Source organism: Tursiops truncatus, chromosome 20, assembly GCF_011762595.2.
Source record: "Tursiops truncatus isolate mTurTru1 chromosome 20, mTurTru1.mat.Y, whole genome shotgun sequence".
Taxonomy (NCBI): Eukaryota; Metazoa; Chordata; class Mammalia; order Artiodactyla; family Delphinidae; genus Tursiops; species Tursiops truncatus.
Window position 1 is genome coordinate 19561910 of NC_047053.1, and position 16473 is coordinate 19578382.

At 39.1% G+C, this 16473-nt stretch overlaps 1 protein-coding gene across 1 annotated transcript in view; it reads right to left on the bottom strand.

Annotated features, from left to right (window-relative positions):
- LOC117309526 (AP-2 complex subunit beta-like) overlaps window positions 1-16473 on the bottom strand; it is a 75324-nt gene that overhangs the window by 45668 nt on the left and 13183 nt on the right. The window contains 6 exon segments of the mRNA XM_073797711.1: window positions 1791-1886; window positions 2019-2136; window positions 2653-2874; window positions 4227-4336; window positions 11796-11931; window positions 14128-14233. Coding sequence (XP_073653812.1) covers window positions 1791-1886; window positions 2019-2136; window positions 2653-2874; window positions 4227-4336; window positions 11796-11931; window positions 14128-14233 — 788 coding nt within the window.

Consider the following 16473-nt stretch of genomic DNA (forward strand, 5'->3'; position numbering starts at 1 on the left):
AGACACTTCTCTGACACAGCATCTGTTTCCTTCTGTTCCTGTGAAGCACTGGTCATACCGTACAAATTATTTTAGTAACTATCCTTGTGAAATCATATGGTCCAATCTGACTCAAAGTAGAACTGTAGGGACTTCCCTGGTGGTGCAGTGGTTAAGAATCCGCCTGCCAATGCAGGGGACAAGGGTTGGAGCCCTGGTCCAGGAAGATCCCACATACGGCGAAGCAAATAAGCCTGTGCACCACAACTACTGAGCCTGTGCTCTAGAGCCCACAAGCCACAACTACTGAGGCCCGTGCACCTAGAGCCCGTGCTCTGCCACAAGAGAAGCCACCGAAATGAGAAGCCCCCATGCACCTCAACGAAGAGTAGCCCCCACTCACCGCGACTAGAGAAAGCCCACGCGCGGCAATGAAGACCCAACGCAGCCAATAAATAAATAAATAATTAAATAAAATGTCAAAAGAAAAAAAAAGCAGAATTGCACATAGTCTAGTAGTAAGAACAAATATGGAGCTCTGAATCCACAATATCGTTGTGCACAGAAGCCATCATTAATTGCAACAAACTTCTGAATGAGGAAAAACAGAGGCTTGGTGACTGATAAAGCAGTGCATTGTAAGTTGTAGCCCTTAATACCTACTGGAAGGCTGCAACCAAGCTAGAACCAATCTGCCCTCTAAGACCACAGAGAAGCTCTTCAAGAGGACTTCCAAGTAAAGATCAACTCCCTGCCCTAAAGCAGAAACCTGCTAGTCAACAGTCCTGCCTATGTGCACAGAAGTCCTGACAACTTTTCTGTCATCTCATTTTTAACACAAATAGGCAGCAATTTACTGTAAGTATGGTATACACTTCAATTAAAAAATCATATATACACATGCAACCATCACCATAAAATACTCCAGATAATTAAATTCAAACTGCAGAAACAAAACCAAAAACTGTAATTCACATCACAAGAGATTTAAGAAACTATTGCAACCACAAAAAAAGGAATGCTATGAAAAAGTACCCATAACAAGAAACAGCAATGAAGGGAGGCTGTATGGAAAGACGGCTGTGCAGAACACAAGAAAGCAACCACCCAGACTGGAGTAAGGACTGGAAGGACAGAGGACTGGAAGAGAGAAGGGTCTAGAACAAAAGAAAAGTTTTATTAATTTGATATTATGCTTGAAAAGCTGGAAGAAGATAGGAGTGCAATGAAGGCACAATGAAATTAAAAAAAAAAAGACAAAGGCCATTATAAACTACAGAAAAAACAAAAGCCTTTATAAGAAAGAAAACGCAATCATTTGATTGTGTAGGCTCTACATATTTACAGGCATAATACGCACAGCAAGCTTTGCAAGACTCTAGTTGATAGAACAAGAAATAAAGGTATATTATCTCAATTTACAAAGATAATATAGGAACAAAAACCTCATGATATAACTATACAGGGGATCTATACAGAACGGTAGAAGTAGAAGTGATGGAGTATATGAACCAAGTTGCTTCTCTCATAGCGGAAAGTTAATAGACAATGTCTACAATTGGTAAATCAATAAATAGTAGCATAAGGATATTAGCGATATGGAAGTAATCAAAATAACTAAAACTAGGAACAGAGTTAAACATGATTCCCTCGGGAAAGAGAGGGACCAGGGACAGCTGTTTTTCATTAAAAATTCTTTAATATTTTAACAATGTGCTTTATTATTTTGATAAACTTAAAAATGTAAGGAAAGAGGTGAAGAGAATACCCAGAATCCCACAACGTGATCACAACTACCACGGGACACTTGCCTCCACCTTGATGGCACACCGTCCAATGGCCAGCACGGCTCTGCACACAAAGTCGACATCCACCTCTGTGGCATATTCCTTCAGTTCTGCCAGAACCTGTTAAAAATCCATGAAGTGAATAATCATTAAGGATTCTCCAACAGCAATTTCATGGCCTAGGTTTTTCTGAAGGCCATATCTTAAGATCTAAGTTTTTAGATCTTAACTTGAATCTACTTTAAGTCTGACCTGAGCAATGTTGGCTTGGGATGCCAAACGAATCATGATGTCCAATTTCTCTAGTTTCACATAGATGGGATCATTGTACGTCACAAAGAAAACTTTGATCTGCTTCAAGATTTCAGGCCTGTGGTACACAGAAACACAAGATAAGGAAGGTGAGGCATACATTGATATATCCTTCTGAGTCTGCATTAATACCTAACCTGTGCTTCTCTGCTCTCCATTCACACACTCCACTCCAGGGAAAAAAACTCACAAACTTCCTCTACATCCCTCTAACCAGATCCATCTGGCAGACTATTTTTAAGGAGTAAAGTATATATTGCCAAGAAGAACCACTGGAAGAACAACAACCTGATCTAAATTACAGCCTGAACCATATTAAGCAGACACTAGCTATCATACAACTAAGAGTTCCTTCAGAAAAGAAACTAAATTGTAGAGCAACACCAGGCATTCATTGTAGGAACACTCTAAAATCAACTGTTAGCCTCCTGACCCTGGGCAAGTTGCTCTACCATACAGTATTTTCATTTCCATACATTAAACAGAGTTTTAACACAGTCCTCTTTAATAATGATGTTATTAAGTTTAATTCAAAATTACAAACACTTTAATCACCAATTCATTTTTTCCCAACCTTTTCTGGACGATCAGGTTGATGTTCCTCAGGGCGACATACTGCACCTCTGGCTCCCCAGACAGCAAAGTGACAAGTGGAGGGGCCAACTTCTTCAGCAGCATATTGTAGTAGTCAGAGTCCTTGGGTAACAACTCTAGAAATTTCATTAGGACTTTTACTGCTGAAAGCACCACTGCTGAGTTGGCGTGAGATAGCCAAGGAGTTACCCGCTCACAGATACTGAGGACAGAAAATGCAAATTAGTACCTTAAATTATAATTTCTTTGCTCAATCCAATCTATAAGGTAATGTTGTCAGAGGTTCCCATGGCCCAGGTATAAAGAAATTAGAAAATCAGTTAGAAAAGTCAAAACTCCATACATAGGTAAATTTGGGATCCAACACTGCGGATGCCTCAATCCCATTAAACTACAAACAGAGCAGGGATATCAGAAGACTTTAGGAAACCAGCAATAAGGGATGTTCAAACTGGAAGGGAACTAGCCAATACCCCAAACACCTGAAGCTCACACCATTTACCTTCCTATTTTATAGTCCTCTCTATCTCGCCATATTATGTAAGGACTCCCTGCCTCACAGCCCATTTCTCCTCAGCCTATAGGAAGTCAAATTAAGCATTCTGAGAGTTATTTCATAGTCAGAGATATCAACCAACTGTGGCTGAAGTTTCACTGTAAGATGCAGAAGGAGATGGGGTGACAGGGAAAACCACCCAACCTCTTGCATTCAGCATAATAAGGGAATCTCGGGAAGGGTGTTTGTTTGTTTGTTTGTTTTTAACAACACACCACCACTGCAATACTCTCTCAACCTCATCCCCTTCTCCTAGTCCCTGCCACCTACACTTAAATGTCTTATAAAATATAGAATATTTAGTTATCCATTGAGGGTTCTTCAGAAATTAACCTAATTTTGATAGCTCTTAGGCAATGTGAGTGGCTAGCTGACTCAGTTAAGGACACAAGGTAAGTAAGCTGTGTTTTTCTCCCTTCCTCCTGTATCTACTTGGCTGACTCCCTGACCTCCTTTAGGTATTTATACAAATGCTACCTTCTCAGGGAGACCTTTCCTGACCACCCAGCATTTGTTAGATCTCCTCCTTACTTTATCTTTCTTGTTAGCACTTATCATCATCTGACCTATTATATGCTGTATTACGTATACATATTATATATACTTCTGCCCTATCCCTCAGAATAAGTGTTCCATAAGAGCTATGATTTTTGTCTGTCCACTGCTATATCCTCAGAGCCTAGAACAATGCCTGGCATACAGCACAGGCTCAATAAATATTTGCTGAGTGAATGAGTAAGTGTGAGATGTCAATGACCAAGAGAAAATAAAATTGTATGTAAAGTTCTTTCCAGAAGATATTTGTACTTTCAGTGATGGAAAGAAACTATCAGGGTGAGCTTTGGTTAAATCCAGAAGGAACAATTTCCCAGACAAGTGAAGAGCACTTACATTATAGTAGCTCGAGCTTTAGCCGGGCAAGGAAGGTTCCTATCTACCATAATTAAAATGAAGAGCCAGGGCTTCCCTGGTGGCGCAGTGGTTGAGAGTCCGCCTACCGATGCAGAGGACATGGGTTCGTGCCCCGGTCCGGGAAGATCCCACATGCCGCGGAGCGGCTGGGTCCGTGAGCCATGGTCGCTGAGCCTGCACGTCCGGAGCCTGTGCTCTGCAACGGGACCGCAACGGGAGAGGCCACAACAGTGAGAGGCCTGCGTACAGCAAAAAAAAAAAAAAAAAACCAAACTCAAGGCCTGTATCTGATTCTAGTGTCTGAGTACTAATCACTCTGCCGCCTGCATTTATAGAAGTTCCAAGAGTTGTGAACATCAAATGGGGGAAAGGGAAAGGGAAAGAAAAATCGGAGCTGGGGAGAATAATATAATCAAAACATTATTTCCAGGCAGATTTATACAAGGAGAAAAATGTATTCTCCTACTTTATCTATTTCAGAGATAATCACATCCTAGCAGCACTTCAAAGAGGCAAGATTTACTATCCAGCTACAAAATCTGATTTATAAGCTACCCCTGTCTCATATGCAGCAATTCTGAGGACATAAATTTGACATTACTTTTTTTATTTTTATTTTTTGGCTGCGCCCTGCAGCTTGCGGGATCTTCTTCCCTGCAAGTGGAGTCTTAACCACTGGACCACCAGGGACGTCCCAGACCTCTTTTTTTTTTTTTTAAGGAGCAAGCTGGAGTGGTGGGTATGATTAAAATAAAAATGATCCTGTAAAAAAAGAACTCTAAAAGGAAATCTAGATATACGTTGGGAGTGGAGTATCACAGACAGAAGCTACTTTAGGAGAAATCTCTCACACATTTCCCTGTTCCTTTGAATGACCTCTCTAATTTCACTCATTTTCATAGCCTCAGAACCCAAGAAAGATAGCACTTCCCAATATAGTGACTTCCTCCTATTAACTATATTTAGAAGACTTTCATTTCTAGCAATGACCTTCAAGGTCAAACACTCTGACAAACACTTCAATTTTCCCGCTCAATTTACAATACTTTTGGCTGCTGCCCCTGAAGACTTGAATAAATTGAACGCAGTAGAATGACTGACCAAAACTATTATAATGGAAAATAAAGGTGATTTGCATACTTTTATCCTCTTGAAAATCAGCAACAGTTCAGAATCTCACTTTCTTCTTTATGGAATTGCCTCAAATAACACGTTAAAGCACAGGGCATTTATTCTAAGCATGTTTCAGTCATTATCATCTCCTTAAGAACAAAATGACTGGACTTCCCTGGTGGCGCAGTGGTTAAGAATCCGCCTGCCAATGCAGGGGACACGGGTTCGATCCCTGGTCCGGGAAAACCCCACATGCCGCGGAGCAACTAAGCCCATGCGCCACAACTACTGAGCATGTGCTCTAGAGCCCTCGAGCCACAACTATTGAGCCCGTGTGCTGCAACTACTGAAGCCCACGCACCGCAACTACTGAGCCCACATGCCACAACTGCTGAAGCCCCCGTGCCTAGAGCCCATGCTCCGTAACAAGAGAAGCCACCGCAGGCTTCCCTGGGGGCGCAGTGGTTGGGAGTCTGCCTGCTAATGCAGGGGATACGGGTTCGAGCCCTGGTCTGGGAGGATCCCACATGCCGCGGGGCAACTGGGCCCGTGAACCACAACTACTGAGCCTACATGTCTGGAGCTTGTGCTCTGCAACAGGAGAGGCCACAATGGTGAGAGGCCCGCGCACCGCGATGAAGAGTGGCCCCCACTTGCCACAACTAGAGAAAGCCCTCGCACAGAAACAAAGACCCAACACAGCAAAAATAAATTAATTAATAAAAAAAAAGAGAAGCCACCGCAATGAGAAGCCCACGCACTGCAACAAAGAGTAGCCCCCGCTCGCCGCAACTAGAGAAAGCCTGCGTGCAGCAACGAAGACCTAACGCAGCCAATATAAATATATAAATAAAAATTTTAAAATGCATTGTTAAAAAAAAAAAAGAATACAATGACTATACGGTACCAGTTAATTTTACAGTCATGCTTTAATCCAAGACACTGTCCAGACTGCCAACTAATAATATACTGACTACATATGACATTCTGCAATGTTCCGTTTTTTTTCCCCATCTTCTTTCCCAGAATGAGGAAGCTAAGTGAACACATCTACCTAGTGGAGTCAACACATACCGTTAACAGCAAGAGAGTCTGAATATCTGGTAACAAGTAAGATTTAAAAATTAGACTCAATAAAACTCATTACTTAGTTAAGGGGCTTACATAAGTAGCTTAAGATGTGTTTTGATGAAATGCGAATATTCACAAAGCTAAAACACTACAAATAAATATCTACAAATGGACAAAAGGCACTCCTAAGAAGCCAAGAGTTACTTGGCCCACCAGCCCTAAAATCACACAAAAGCATGCTGCAAAATGAACAAAACAAAAAATTTATTATTACACCATTATCTCCCTTTTCAGAGTAAGTAATCCCCTGCCAAATTAGAGCCTTGAGATCATTTTAAAAGCGACACTAAGAAATGAATAAGCCGTGATCTTTCGGTACACTACTGAACTACTATGTACAACAGATCCAGTTTTCAGGAAGCTGCCTACGAAAACTGCTTTAGGCATATCCTTGAACAATTATCTTTTAAAAGTAATCCTGAAATGATGTGTTAAGTAATACTGTAAATAGATTCACTTCATTTGTAGAAAAGCTGCCCTCACAATCACCCTAAAAAATAATGTCTGGATTTAAATAACGTATACAAGAGAATTAAATATCTTTGGGACTTCCCTGGTGACACAGTGGTTAAGAATCTGCCTGCCAATGCAGGGGACACGGGTTTGACCCCTGGTCCGGGAAGGTCCCACATGCCGCGGAGCAACTAAGCCTGTGTGACACAACTACTGAGCCTACGCGCTAGAGCCTGCGTGCCATAACTACTGAAACCCGTGAGACCACTGCCCGTGCTCTGCAACAAGAGAAGCCAATGCAATGAGAAACCCGCACACCGCAAGGAAGAGTAGCCCCTGCTCACCGCAACTGGAGAAAGCCCGCAAACAGCAACGAAGACACAACACAGTGAAAAATAAATAAATAAAATTATAAAAAATAATAAAAACAGCTTTATTTAAAGAAAGAATTAAATACCTTTAAAAAATAAATTTGCTGTTGAAATATTAACCCTTCTAAAATCATTAATAACCAGCACCACGATCACTATACAATAAAGAAACCTTTGTTACTATTAAGGGCTTACTCTATACCAGGTTCACTATTAAGTGCTTTGCAAGCCCTCTTTTATTTTTCACAACATTCCAATGATAGAGGCACTGTTTATAATCTCCATTTTGTAGACGAGGATACTGAGATGTTTAGGGAGACCACCAAGCTAAGAATGGCAGACCAGGATACAAATCCAAGTCTGGTTGGTTTCAGAGCCTGAGTTTTAACCCTCATGTGTTAGTACTGGAGCGAAAAACAAAAAAAAAGTTCACAGTTACAAAGCACTTTTCTGTTTTTGAGATACTTTCATAAAGAGTGAGTCAACTCTTTATAAAAGGAAGTGATTAAATGCAATTTGGTATGCTGGACTGAATCCTGGAATAGCAAAAGGATATTTGTGTTGAAACAGGTGAAATAAAGTCTGTACTTCAGTTTATAGTGATGTACCAACACCAATTTCTTAGTTTTGACAAAGGTACCATGGTTATATAAGATGTTAACATTAAGTAAAACCGTGTGAAGATAGGTATATGAGAACTGTCTGTATGGTCTTTGCAACTTTTCTCTAAGTCTAAAAACCCGCCCCCAAAATGAGATTTAAAAAAAAAAACAAACCTAAGTTACTAATAACTGATAAAATGAAAACTGATGATTAAAATTCCTAAGGTGAGAATACACATAAAAAGATCTCCACAAAGTTTATCATAAAGGAAAACAAAAATTGTTTCCTTCCTCTGCAAGAATTTAAAAACCAAAAAGCACTGAGATGGGCACTTGCCCTTATAACAGAGCAGCCTCCAATGATTCCACTTACTCAACACTCTGATCCTGCAGAAATTACCAGCAACTCATTTTTTAGTACCAAATACAACATTACTTACTTGCGGCATCCAGACACAGACTGAGTGAACATGTTACCTCCTACATCATTCTTACCCAGTGCCTACCACATACTGACACTCCCACACATGCCTAAAATTCTACCAGCTCTGGTACTCCTTTATGGACGCTGGGCATGAAGAGCATCACGCATTTCTAATTTTGCTTCTGTATAATATTTTAATTTTATAACTCTTCTTCTATTTATTGATATATGTTTAGGGATAACAAAATTCATATAATTAAAGTACTAAATTAAATGAGGTCATTAAGAGATGATTTAACGTTGCCCACGAGGACAACAAACATATTCTGACAAAAATCCTTCTAAAATTTACAAAGTGATCTAGAGAGACTTCAGTTTTCCAGCATTTATCATCTCAGACTGACAGCAAACCACCACAAACCTTCTAAAGCCTAACTAGAAATTACAATAATCAGAAAGTACGTCACTTTAGATTTGTTTCTCAAGAATAGCTGTCATTTATTAAGCATTTACTATATGTCAGGCATTATTTAAGTTTTTAAAACAAATTAGTCCTTCATGTTGTTGTAGGGGGCTCCCTGTGCACTGCAGGATGTTTAAAGTATCCTTGAACTCTACCTACGAGATGCCAGTAGCAACCTTCCCATCAGTTGTGACAAGCAAAAGTGTTTCCTGACAATGCCAACTGTCTCCCAGGAAGCAAAATCGCCCCCAGTTGAGAACCACTGTCACATAATCTCATGTGGCTTCTACATGCTGGCTAGCACATGGTTAAAATACATACTTTTTCTGAGAAAAAAAATGTTACTTTTCATAAAACAGCTTTCCAAAATAAGTTCATATTAAAAGAAGCTGGCAGTTTAACTAGAACCGTTGCTAAAGGCCATACAGGGCCAAGTTCTGAGAGCATGCTGCTTGTGCAGAAAAACCCTCAACAAACGAAAATATGTTTCTGGGGTTTTTTTGGTTTTGTTTTTTTAACTAATTCAGTAGTCTGTGCTTTGGCAGACAGGACAGAGCAATGGAAGAAGGGCATTCCCAGGGGCAGTTCTCACAGAGATGGTAGAACTCAGAAGGCTCAGAAGACAAGATCAAAGGGGCTAAGGCGCTGAGCCAAAGGATTTAGGAGACCTGAGCTCACAAACAAAAAGCAAAGTACATGTGGTGGGGCTGTCAAGAGAGTCTCTGGAGTGGCAGATTCTGGGGTAAACATTAACTGAAGTTGGAATACCTCAAAATGCCTCTAAGAGAGAAAAGGAAAACTGCAGTAAGGAGGGAAAATCCTAATGCATGGGCAAAAGCTAGAGAATTATCACTATCACCCAAAAGTGTATCTTTCTCGCAAATATCAATTTAGTGAGACAGAATTTTCAAAACTCTGATTATCTGTGAAGAAATCATAGGAGCTATTTTCCTCTCGTACCAAAGTGCTTCCTCATTCTGAATACGTTTACTTTCAAAATAATGGACTAATAAATCTGTGTCTGGAAATAAGTTTAGCTTTCATTCCCTCAGAAAGATTTTACCATATGAACCTGTATAGCTATCAAAGGGGTCAGAACCCTTTAAATTAATATTGTAGCAATAATGTTAACCTTTGCCTAATGTCTACTTCATAATCATGGCAGCAGCAGCCATCATTTCATGAACTCTCATAAGCCAGGCACTTTCACAGATGCTTTATATGCAAGAGCTCAATTAATACTCCTAACGACTCTCTAAGTTGGTACCTCTCACTCTACAGAAGAGGAAACAGACTCAGGGAGGTTAACCTAGGACTTAACAGTGAGAATTTTTTTTACTTCAAACTATCTTTTCTCTTTCAAATAGTATTTCACGGAGAGTCAGTTTTAACTAAAGTTAACATATACACACTACTATATATAAGACAGATAACCAACAAGGACCTACTGTATAGCACAGAGAACTATACTCAATATTTTATAATAGCCTATAAGGAAAAAGACTTTAAAAAAATTTTTAATAAAACATAAAAATATTGGGCTTCCCTGGTGGCGTAGTGGTTGAGAGTCTGCTTGCCGATGCAGGGGACACGGGTTCGTGCCCCGGTCCGGGAAGATCCCACATGCCGCGGTGCGGCTGGGCCCGTGAGCCATGGCCGCTGAACCTGCGCGTCTGGAGCCTGTGCTCCGCAACGGGAGAGGCCACAGCGATGAGAGGCCCGCGTACCGCAAAAAAAACAACAACAACAAAAAAATCAGGAATTGGAAAGATATGTCCCACTCCACAAATATTAAGCAGGGAGAAAAGAGGGCTGGATATCTGGGGCCTACAGCCAAGAAAGCAAAGGAGAATCTAGAAGCTGGTTTGTGCCCAACATAAGTTCCTTGCGCGAAGCAGCAGAGAGGGTCCTCTGAAATCCTGATTAACATACATTCTCCTTTCCTAGCAAGTGCCTCCAAACACAGTACAAGTAGAACACTTACCAAGAAGGAACACCCCTTAAATTGCCCTATATTAAAAAATTTCTTTAAACATTATAAACCTATGCACATGCTAACTTCCAAAAAATGTAAACTAAATTCTTTCCAATGATATCATCCATCTATGAATCACCAGACAGAAAGAATGTAATGTTACAATGATCCTGTACATTGTAGCTAAACACAGAAAAAGAACAAAAATTCCATGAGGAGGAAGAAAGCATGTTTATTTTCCAAAACAATTTAAAGAAGCTAATTTTAGAAATGCTGTCTGATTTTTGCTTTTAATGTAGACTAAATTCCAGGCAGAGGAAAAGGAAGTAAACAAAACAAAAAACAAAAATCCTAATAAGAACAACCTTATTACTGCGTTCATCAAATCTAATGATAGGAGAATTCTGACTGGATATCCAATAATATTAAGGACTTTCTTTAATGATCAGCTGATTAAATGAGTTTTTCATTCTTAAGATGTTTGGGATTTGCTTTAAAATCATCCAGTAGGAGAGGAGGTGGGGGTCAGGAAAGCAGGTATGGAGAGTTAAATTAAACAAAACTGGCCATAGGTTGGTAACTACTGAAACTACAAGGTAGATATTTAGGAATTTATTATACTATTCCCTCAACCTGAATATGTTTGAAAATTTCCACAATAACAAAAAAGTTAATCAACTATTGTAAGACCTATTCAATAAAACAAAATTAAAAGGCAGCTCCTGTAGTTTCCACTACGTCTGAACCATAAGCATAATTTCTACAAAGATGAAATAGGTAAAACCCCAGGTTACTGACACTACAATGATATGCCCAACATTTGTCAGCCTTGGAAGATAAAACAGTGAGGTTTCACCTGGCTTTCTTCTCCCACCTGGCAAGGATGCACTAAGCCCAGCTGACAGAAGGCTCACCATATGGTCTGAACTGGAAGACAAACTCTGGCATACAGAATGCTTAAATCATGAATATTCCTACTCAATGGCCAATACTTCTCTAGAGGCCCTCTTTTGGAACAGAGGTTGCTTATTTGCAATGCAGACACTAACCGTATCAAGAGACACTTCTGAAAAGGTTTTCTGAGGTAGAAGAGACTGTTCTCGAGTCCCTGGGAAAAAGTTACCTTCACAAAGCTGTTGACAGCCATGATGGCCATGTCCTGCTGACTCTTGGCATAGTTCATCAAGTAGAGATACATGAGCTTCTTTAGTTCCAGGTTGTCAGTCTGCATACAATTCACTACATCTGGAAAGAGACAGCTGAGAAAAGAGGAAGGGAAAGCGAACAGATGTTGGTGCCAGGCTGTTGGACAGAACACAAAGAAACAGCCTTAATTTAAAAAGTGATTCGATGTGAGCACAAATGTCCACTAGTGATAATACTTACCACAGAAATGAATTACTAAAGAATTTATAATAATGGTCCCAAGAAGATGTCTAAAAATAGATTTTTAAAAAACATTTTACTATGAAAAGTTTCAGATTAGAGACAGCAGTTTAATGAACCCATGTATCCATCACCCAGCTGCAAACAAATACTGATACATACCCGATCTTGTTTCATACACAACCTCAACCCACTCGCCTTCTCCCAGTCCCTAACCCATCTAGTTGCTCTAAACAATTTCTAAACAAATCCTGCACATACATTTCATATATAATATTTTAGTGTATATCTTTACAAACTTTTTTAAAAAATCACTATGTCACACAAAAAAATTAACCATAATTTTTCATATCAATTCTTTGCAGTTCAAAGCACTACAGTTGTTATGCTTTTTAATGCACATATTCTTCCATCCCTGACCAGTGGGAACTTATTTGATTAGTTTCCTTATTAAAACAGTTCTCAGATAATTAGGACCTTTGTTCAAAATTTTAACCATTTTCAGAAAATGAAACAGTTCTAAACGTGTGTGCCATGTACACATTTAGATTCTATTGTATATATACACCCATGAAGGAAGTGACCAGTAACAGGTATTGGGACTCAGACCCTAGGTTAGAATCCTGGCTACATTACCACTAGCTGTATGACTTTGGGATTATTCTTCAGCCTCTCCAAGTATACACTGCTTGATCTCTAACATGGAATAACTTCTGATTCAGAATAATCTCTAGTTCAGAAGATATGAGGACTATAAAAAACACTGTAAGTAAAAGCATCTGTCCCCGTGCCTGACACAGAATGCACTTAAATTTAAAATTCCCTTTTCTTAATGACATTAGGAAGGTCATCATTAGCCTTAGGACCTTCTCAGATGTTTGAGTTACTACACCTTACATCCACCACTAGATGCTGCAATTTACTTGGCATTCTTGCACTCATCCATTTCTTATCAGCAGCATTTGACCCAACTAATAAAAGGAAAATCAATGCATTTCATATTAACATAAATATTTTAAAGGAAAAATCTACCTATTTTACTTATTTTTTTAAATTAAGATGACATTGTTTTAATTTTTGCCAATCTCTTTAATGTCTACTTTAAACAAAAACAGCTGGATTCTCACACATGCTCCTGCATTCAACCTGTTGTAGAATGTTGTTTAGCTGAAGTGTAAGAAGAAAATCCATTTGCATACACGTATATAAATTGGAAAATGGAAGAGTATTTTAATAGCTTTTTCATATAACTGGATGTTCTCCTTTGATACATTAAAGCTAGACAAATGGTTGTTTTTCTTTTTTAGTCCACAAATGGTAGTTTCTTAAAAGTTAGGTACAATATGGAATCTGAAACCATATCAATAAACTTTCTGTACTTGGCTGCATTAAAATCCATTAATTTATCATTTATTTTGAATGGATATTTTACCCATGCATAATTTTGTGATGTATGCACTGGTCATTTGGAAAATATTGGTTCAATGAGTTATGCAGATCTTCTCTATGGTGGCATATTTCATTATACAGCAGCAAATAATCACAGTCATTAATTTCACCACCAATCTCATCAGAAAAATCTCTAAGTATTGGGAAGCTATCAAGCTCACGATGGGAGATACAAGTTTTCCAACACTCTAATTTTTACTTTAAAGTCGAAATTTATCTACTGTCAAATTTTTTCCCTTGAAGTGACAGGTACACTTTGCTCATTTTTTATAAAATGTCTCCCAAATACTGAAGTCTGATTAACTATAGTTCTGTCTGTCAATCTTTCTTTCACAAAGAAATGGTGTTCCCAAGTCAAACAATTGTGCAAGGGCTTTTTTTCAAGTCAACCGTCACACTTTCCTATGCAGTAGAAGTACTTTATGCCTAATTCCTATTTCATCACACAGAATATTAAAAAGACCTGAACTCAAGGTTCAAGGTTTACTGAAATAAATTTTTAGTGCTTCATGCAGGACAGTCCTAAGTGAAACTGCTTAATAAAAAAAAAAAAAAAAAAAGGCAGTAAAAGCCATAGAGTAAGAGTCTAAAATGAGCAAAGCAGAAGAGATTACCCTTACCTAACATCTTTCCCCACAGTCATAGCAGCAATCACTTTCTTCACAGCCTCCTTCCTCTTTTCTTTCTTTTCACTGTTGAGTTCAGCCTTTAATTCAAAGACTTCTCCTAAAAGACAACAAACGGGTGAGGTCCCAGGATCAGAGAACTAGAGCAGAACACTGTACTATACAGCAAGTAACACAACTGATGACCAGTGGCAGGGCTGCAACTGAAATAAGATTATTTAAAAATTATAGGATAGGTACAGTTCAAATCCCTAGAATATTAACCAACCCACTGATAAGGATGCTATTTTGGGGTTATCGCCAGAGAGGAAGGTGTAAGCCAGATCTCAGGAAGCACAGAAGTGGGAAAAAGGAAAGATATCTCATGATATCTTACTACGATGGGGAGAGAACGGCATCTGAGGGATGATCTCCCGTCAGAATTTCAAAGTCCTGGGAAAAAAATAAATGCAGGCAGCAAACAGGTTCACAAATCAATGTTTTCAAACCAGAAGAGACTCCTCATTCACCTACTCTCAACTCCACAAACAACTGAGGCTCAAAGGTCACTAAGTGAGCGAGTGACAGAGCTGGCCTTAGAACTGTTTCTCCCGACTCTCTAATCCAGTGTTTGTCAACGTTGGCTACACACTATTACCCGGGAAGTATCTAGAAATGCCAATGCTCAGGCTCCACTCTGGACCAAATAAATCAGAATGTCAAGGAGTAGAACTCCTGCGTTCATATTTTTTAAAGTTTCCTCAAGTGATTCTAATGTATAATCAGGGTTGAGAATCACTGCTCTAATTAATACTTTAAGATGATAATGGGCTTTAAGGCCCTATCCTGTTCAATCAATCTAAGAACAGAAATAATAATCCTGAAGCTTCAAGAATGGTACAAACCAGAGTCATTTCTAAAGGTATAATCTTAAATGACTGACTGCTCAGGTGCTGCACCGTGAAATGCCAGGACTGTCACCACTATTTTAAGGCCCAGGCTCACCTATCTTCAGAAAGCTGGAGCTGAAATAAGAAAAAAGGTTAACCACCCTCAACTGGTTTTAAAAGAAAGAAGAAAATGTACTATAAGACCACGAAAAAGAAGTTGACTATTGTCAAGTCAACTTTCAATCCACAGAATTGCCTCATTTTCTTCCACCTTTATGACTGTTCTTGATGTTCACTTTAACCTCGTTCACCAGTACAGAAATAGTGGGGGCAGCAAACTAGGTGATCTGCTGAAGCCTCTAAATGGGAAGGATGAACTGGCAAGAAGCACAGAAGTTGAGCACTAAAAAAGCCTGTTACATCAAAATCCATCGCTAACAAAGCAAACAAACTGTTACAAAAATCACCCTTTTATTTGACAGCTGCAAAAATAGCACAGACAGAAAAGCTGGGCCCTTTAAAGAGTCACTCTCCTCTTCTCCAAGTCCTCTGCTGCCAAATCCAGCTCTTAGGGTTCCCATCATTTACTTCTGAAAACAGTAAAGGACAAACAGCACGGTTTCAGAAAATCTGAATTGTGAATAGCAGCAGGAGCTGAAGAATCAAAACAGGATATAACTGAAATTATTCCAACTCCAACAGCATAAACGTAAAGAATATGCGCCAGTGGCAGTTCTGGTGGGTGTTACAGGAAGTAAAAGGAACACAGTCTATCCATTTTTTAAAATGTGGTATTTACCCAGCCATGATTCATCTGTAAGTCTCAAACCTTTATAAAAATCCCTGAATTAAAAAAAGGTTACCAGGACCCATTATAAGTGAAGGTTTGAAAAATCAGGTGAGTTTTAAAATTACATCTTTTTGTGTTATTATAGAAACATCCTGGTCATCAAAGCACACAAAATGTTAACAGAAGAAATAAATACATTTCAGAATGATAAGAGAGTAAGAAAAAAAGCTGAAAATGAATGACAAGGGGCTAAATGCTTTTGTACGCTATAAGCAGTAAAAACAGCAAGAAGTTGGGTGGAGCCAAGGAGGAGCACGGAGGCAAGGTATCTCATACATACTGCAGCTTTATTAAATTCTTATCTTTCCCCCCTCCTTTTCCCCTGAATCAAATCTACCAAGCATTGCTAGCAGCTAGCAACAGTTCTCAATCTCGGCTACACATCAGAAAATTCTGGGGAGCTTTTAAAAAAACCCCACGTCTAGGCCATATCCCACACCAAAGAAATCAGGATATCTGCAGGGGTAGGACTGGACATCACCTATTGTCTTTTACTTCACTGGGCAATTCCAATGTGCAGGCAAGGCTGAAAGCCATGGACTAGTAGCTAATGTAATTAAGCAACTCTCTATGGTGTTTTCTGTATTATAATAGAAGTTTACCCTTAAATAACTCCAAACA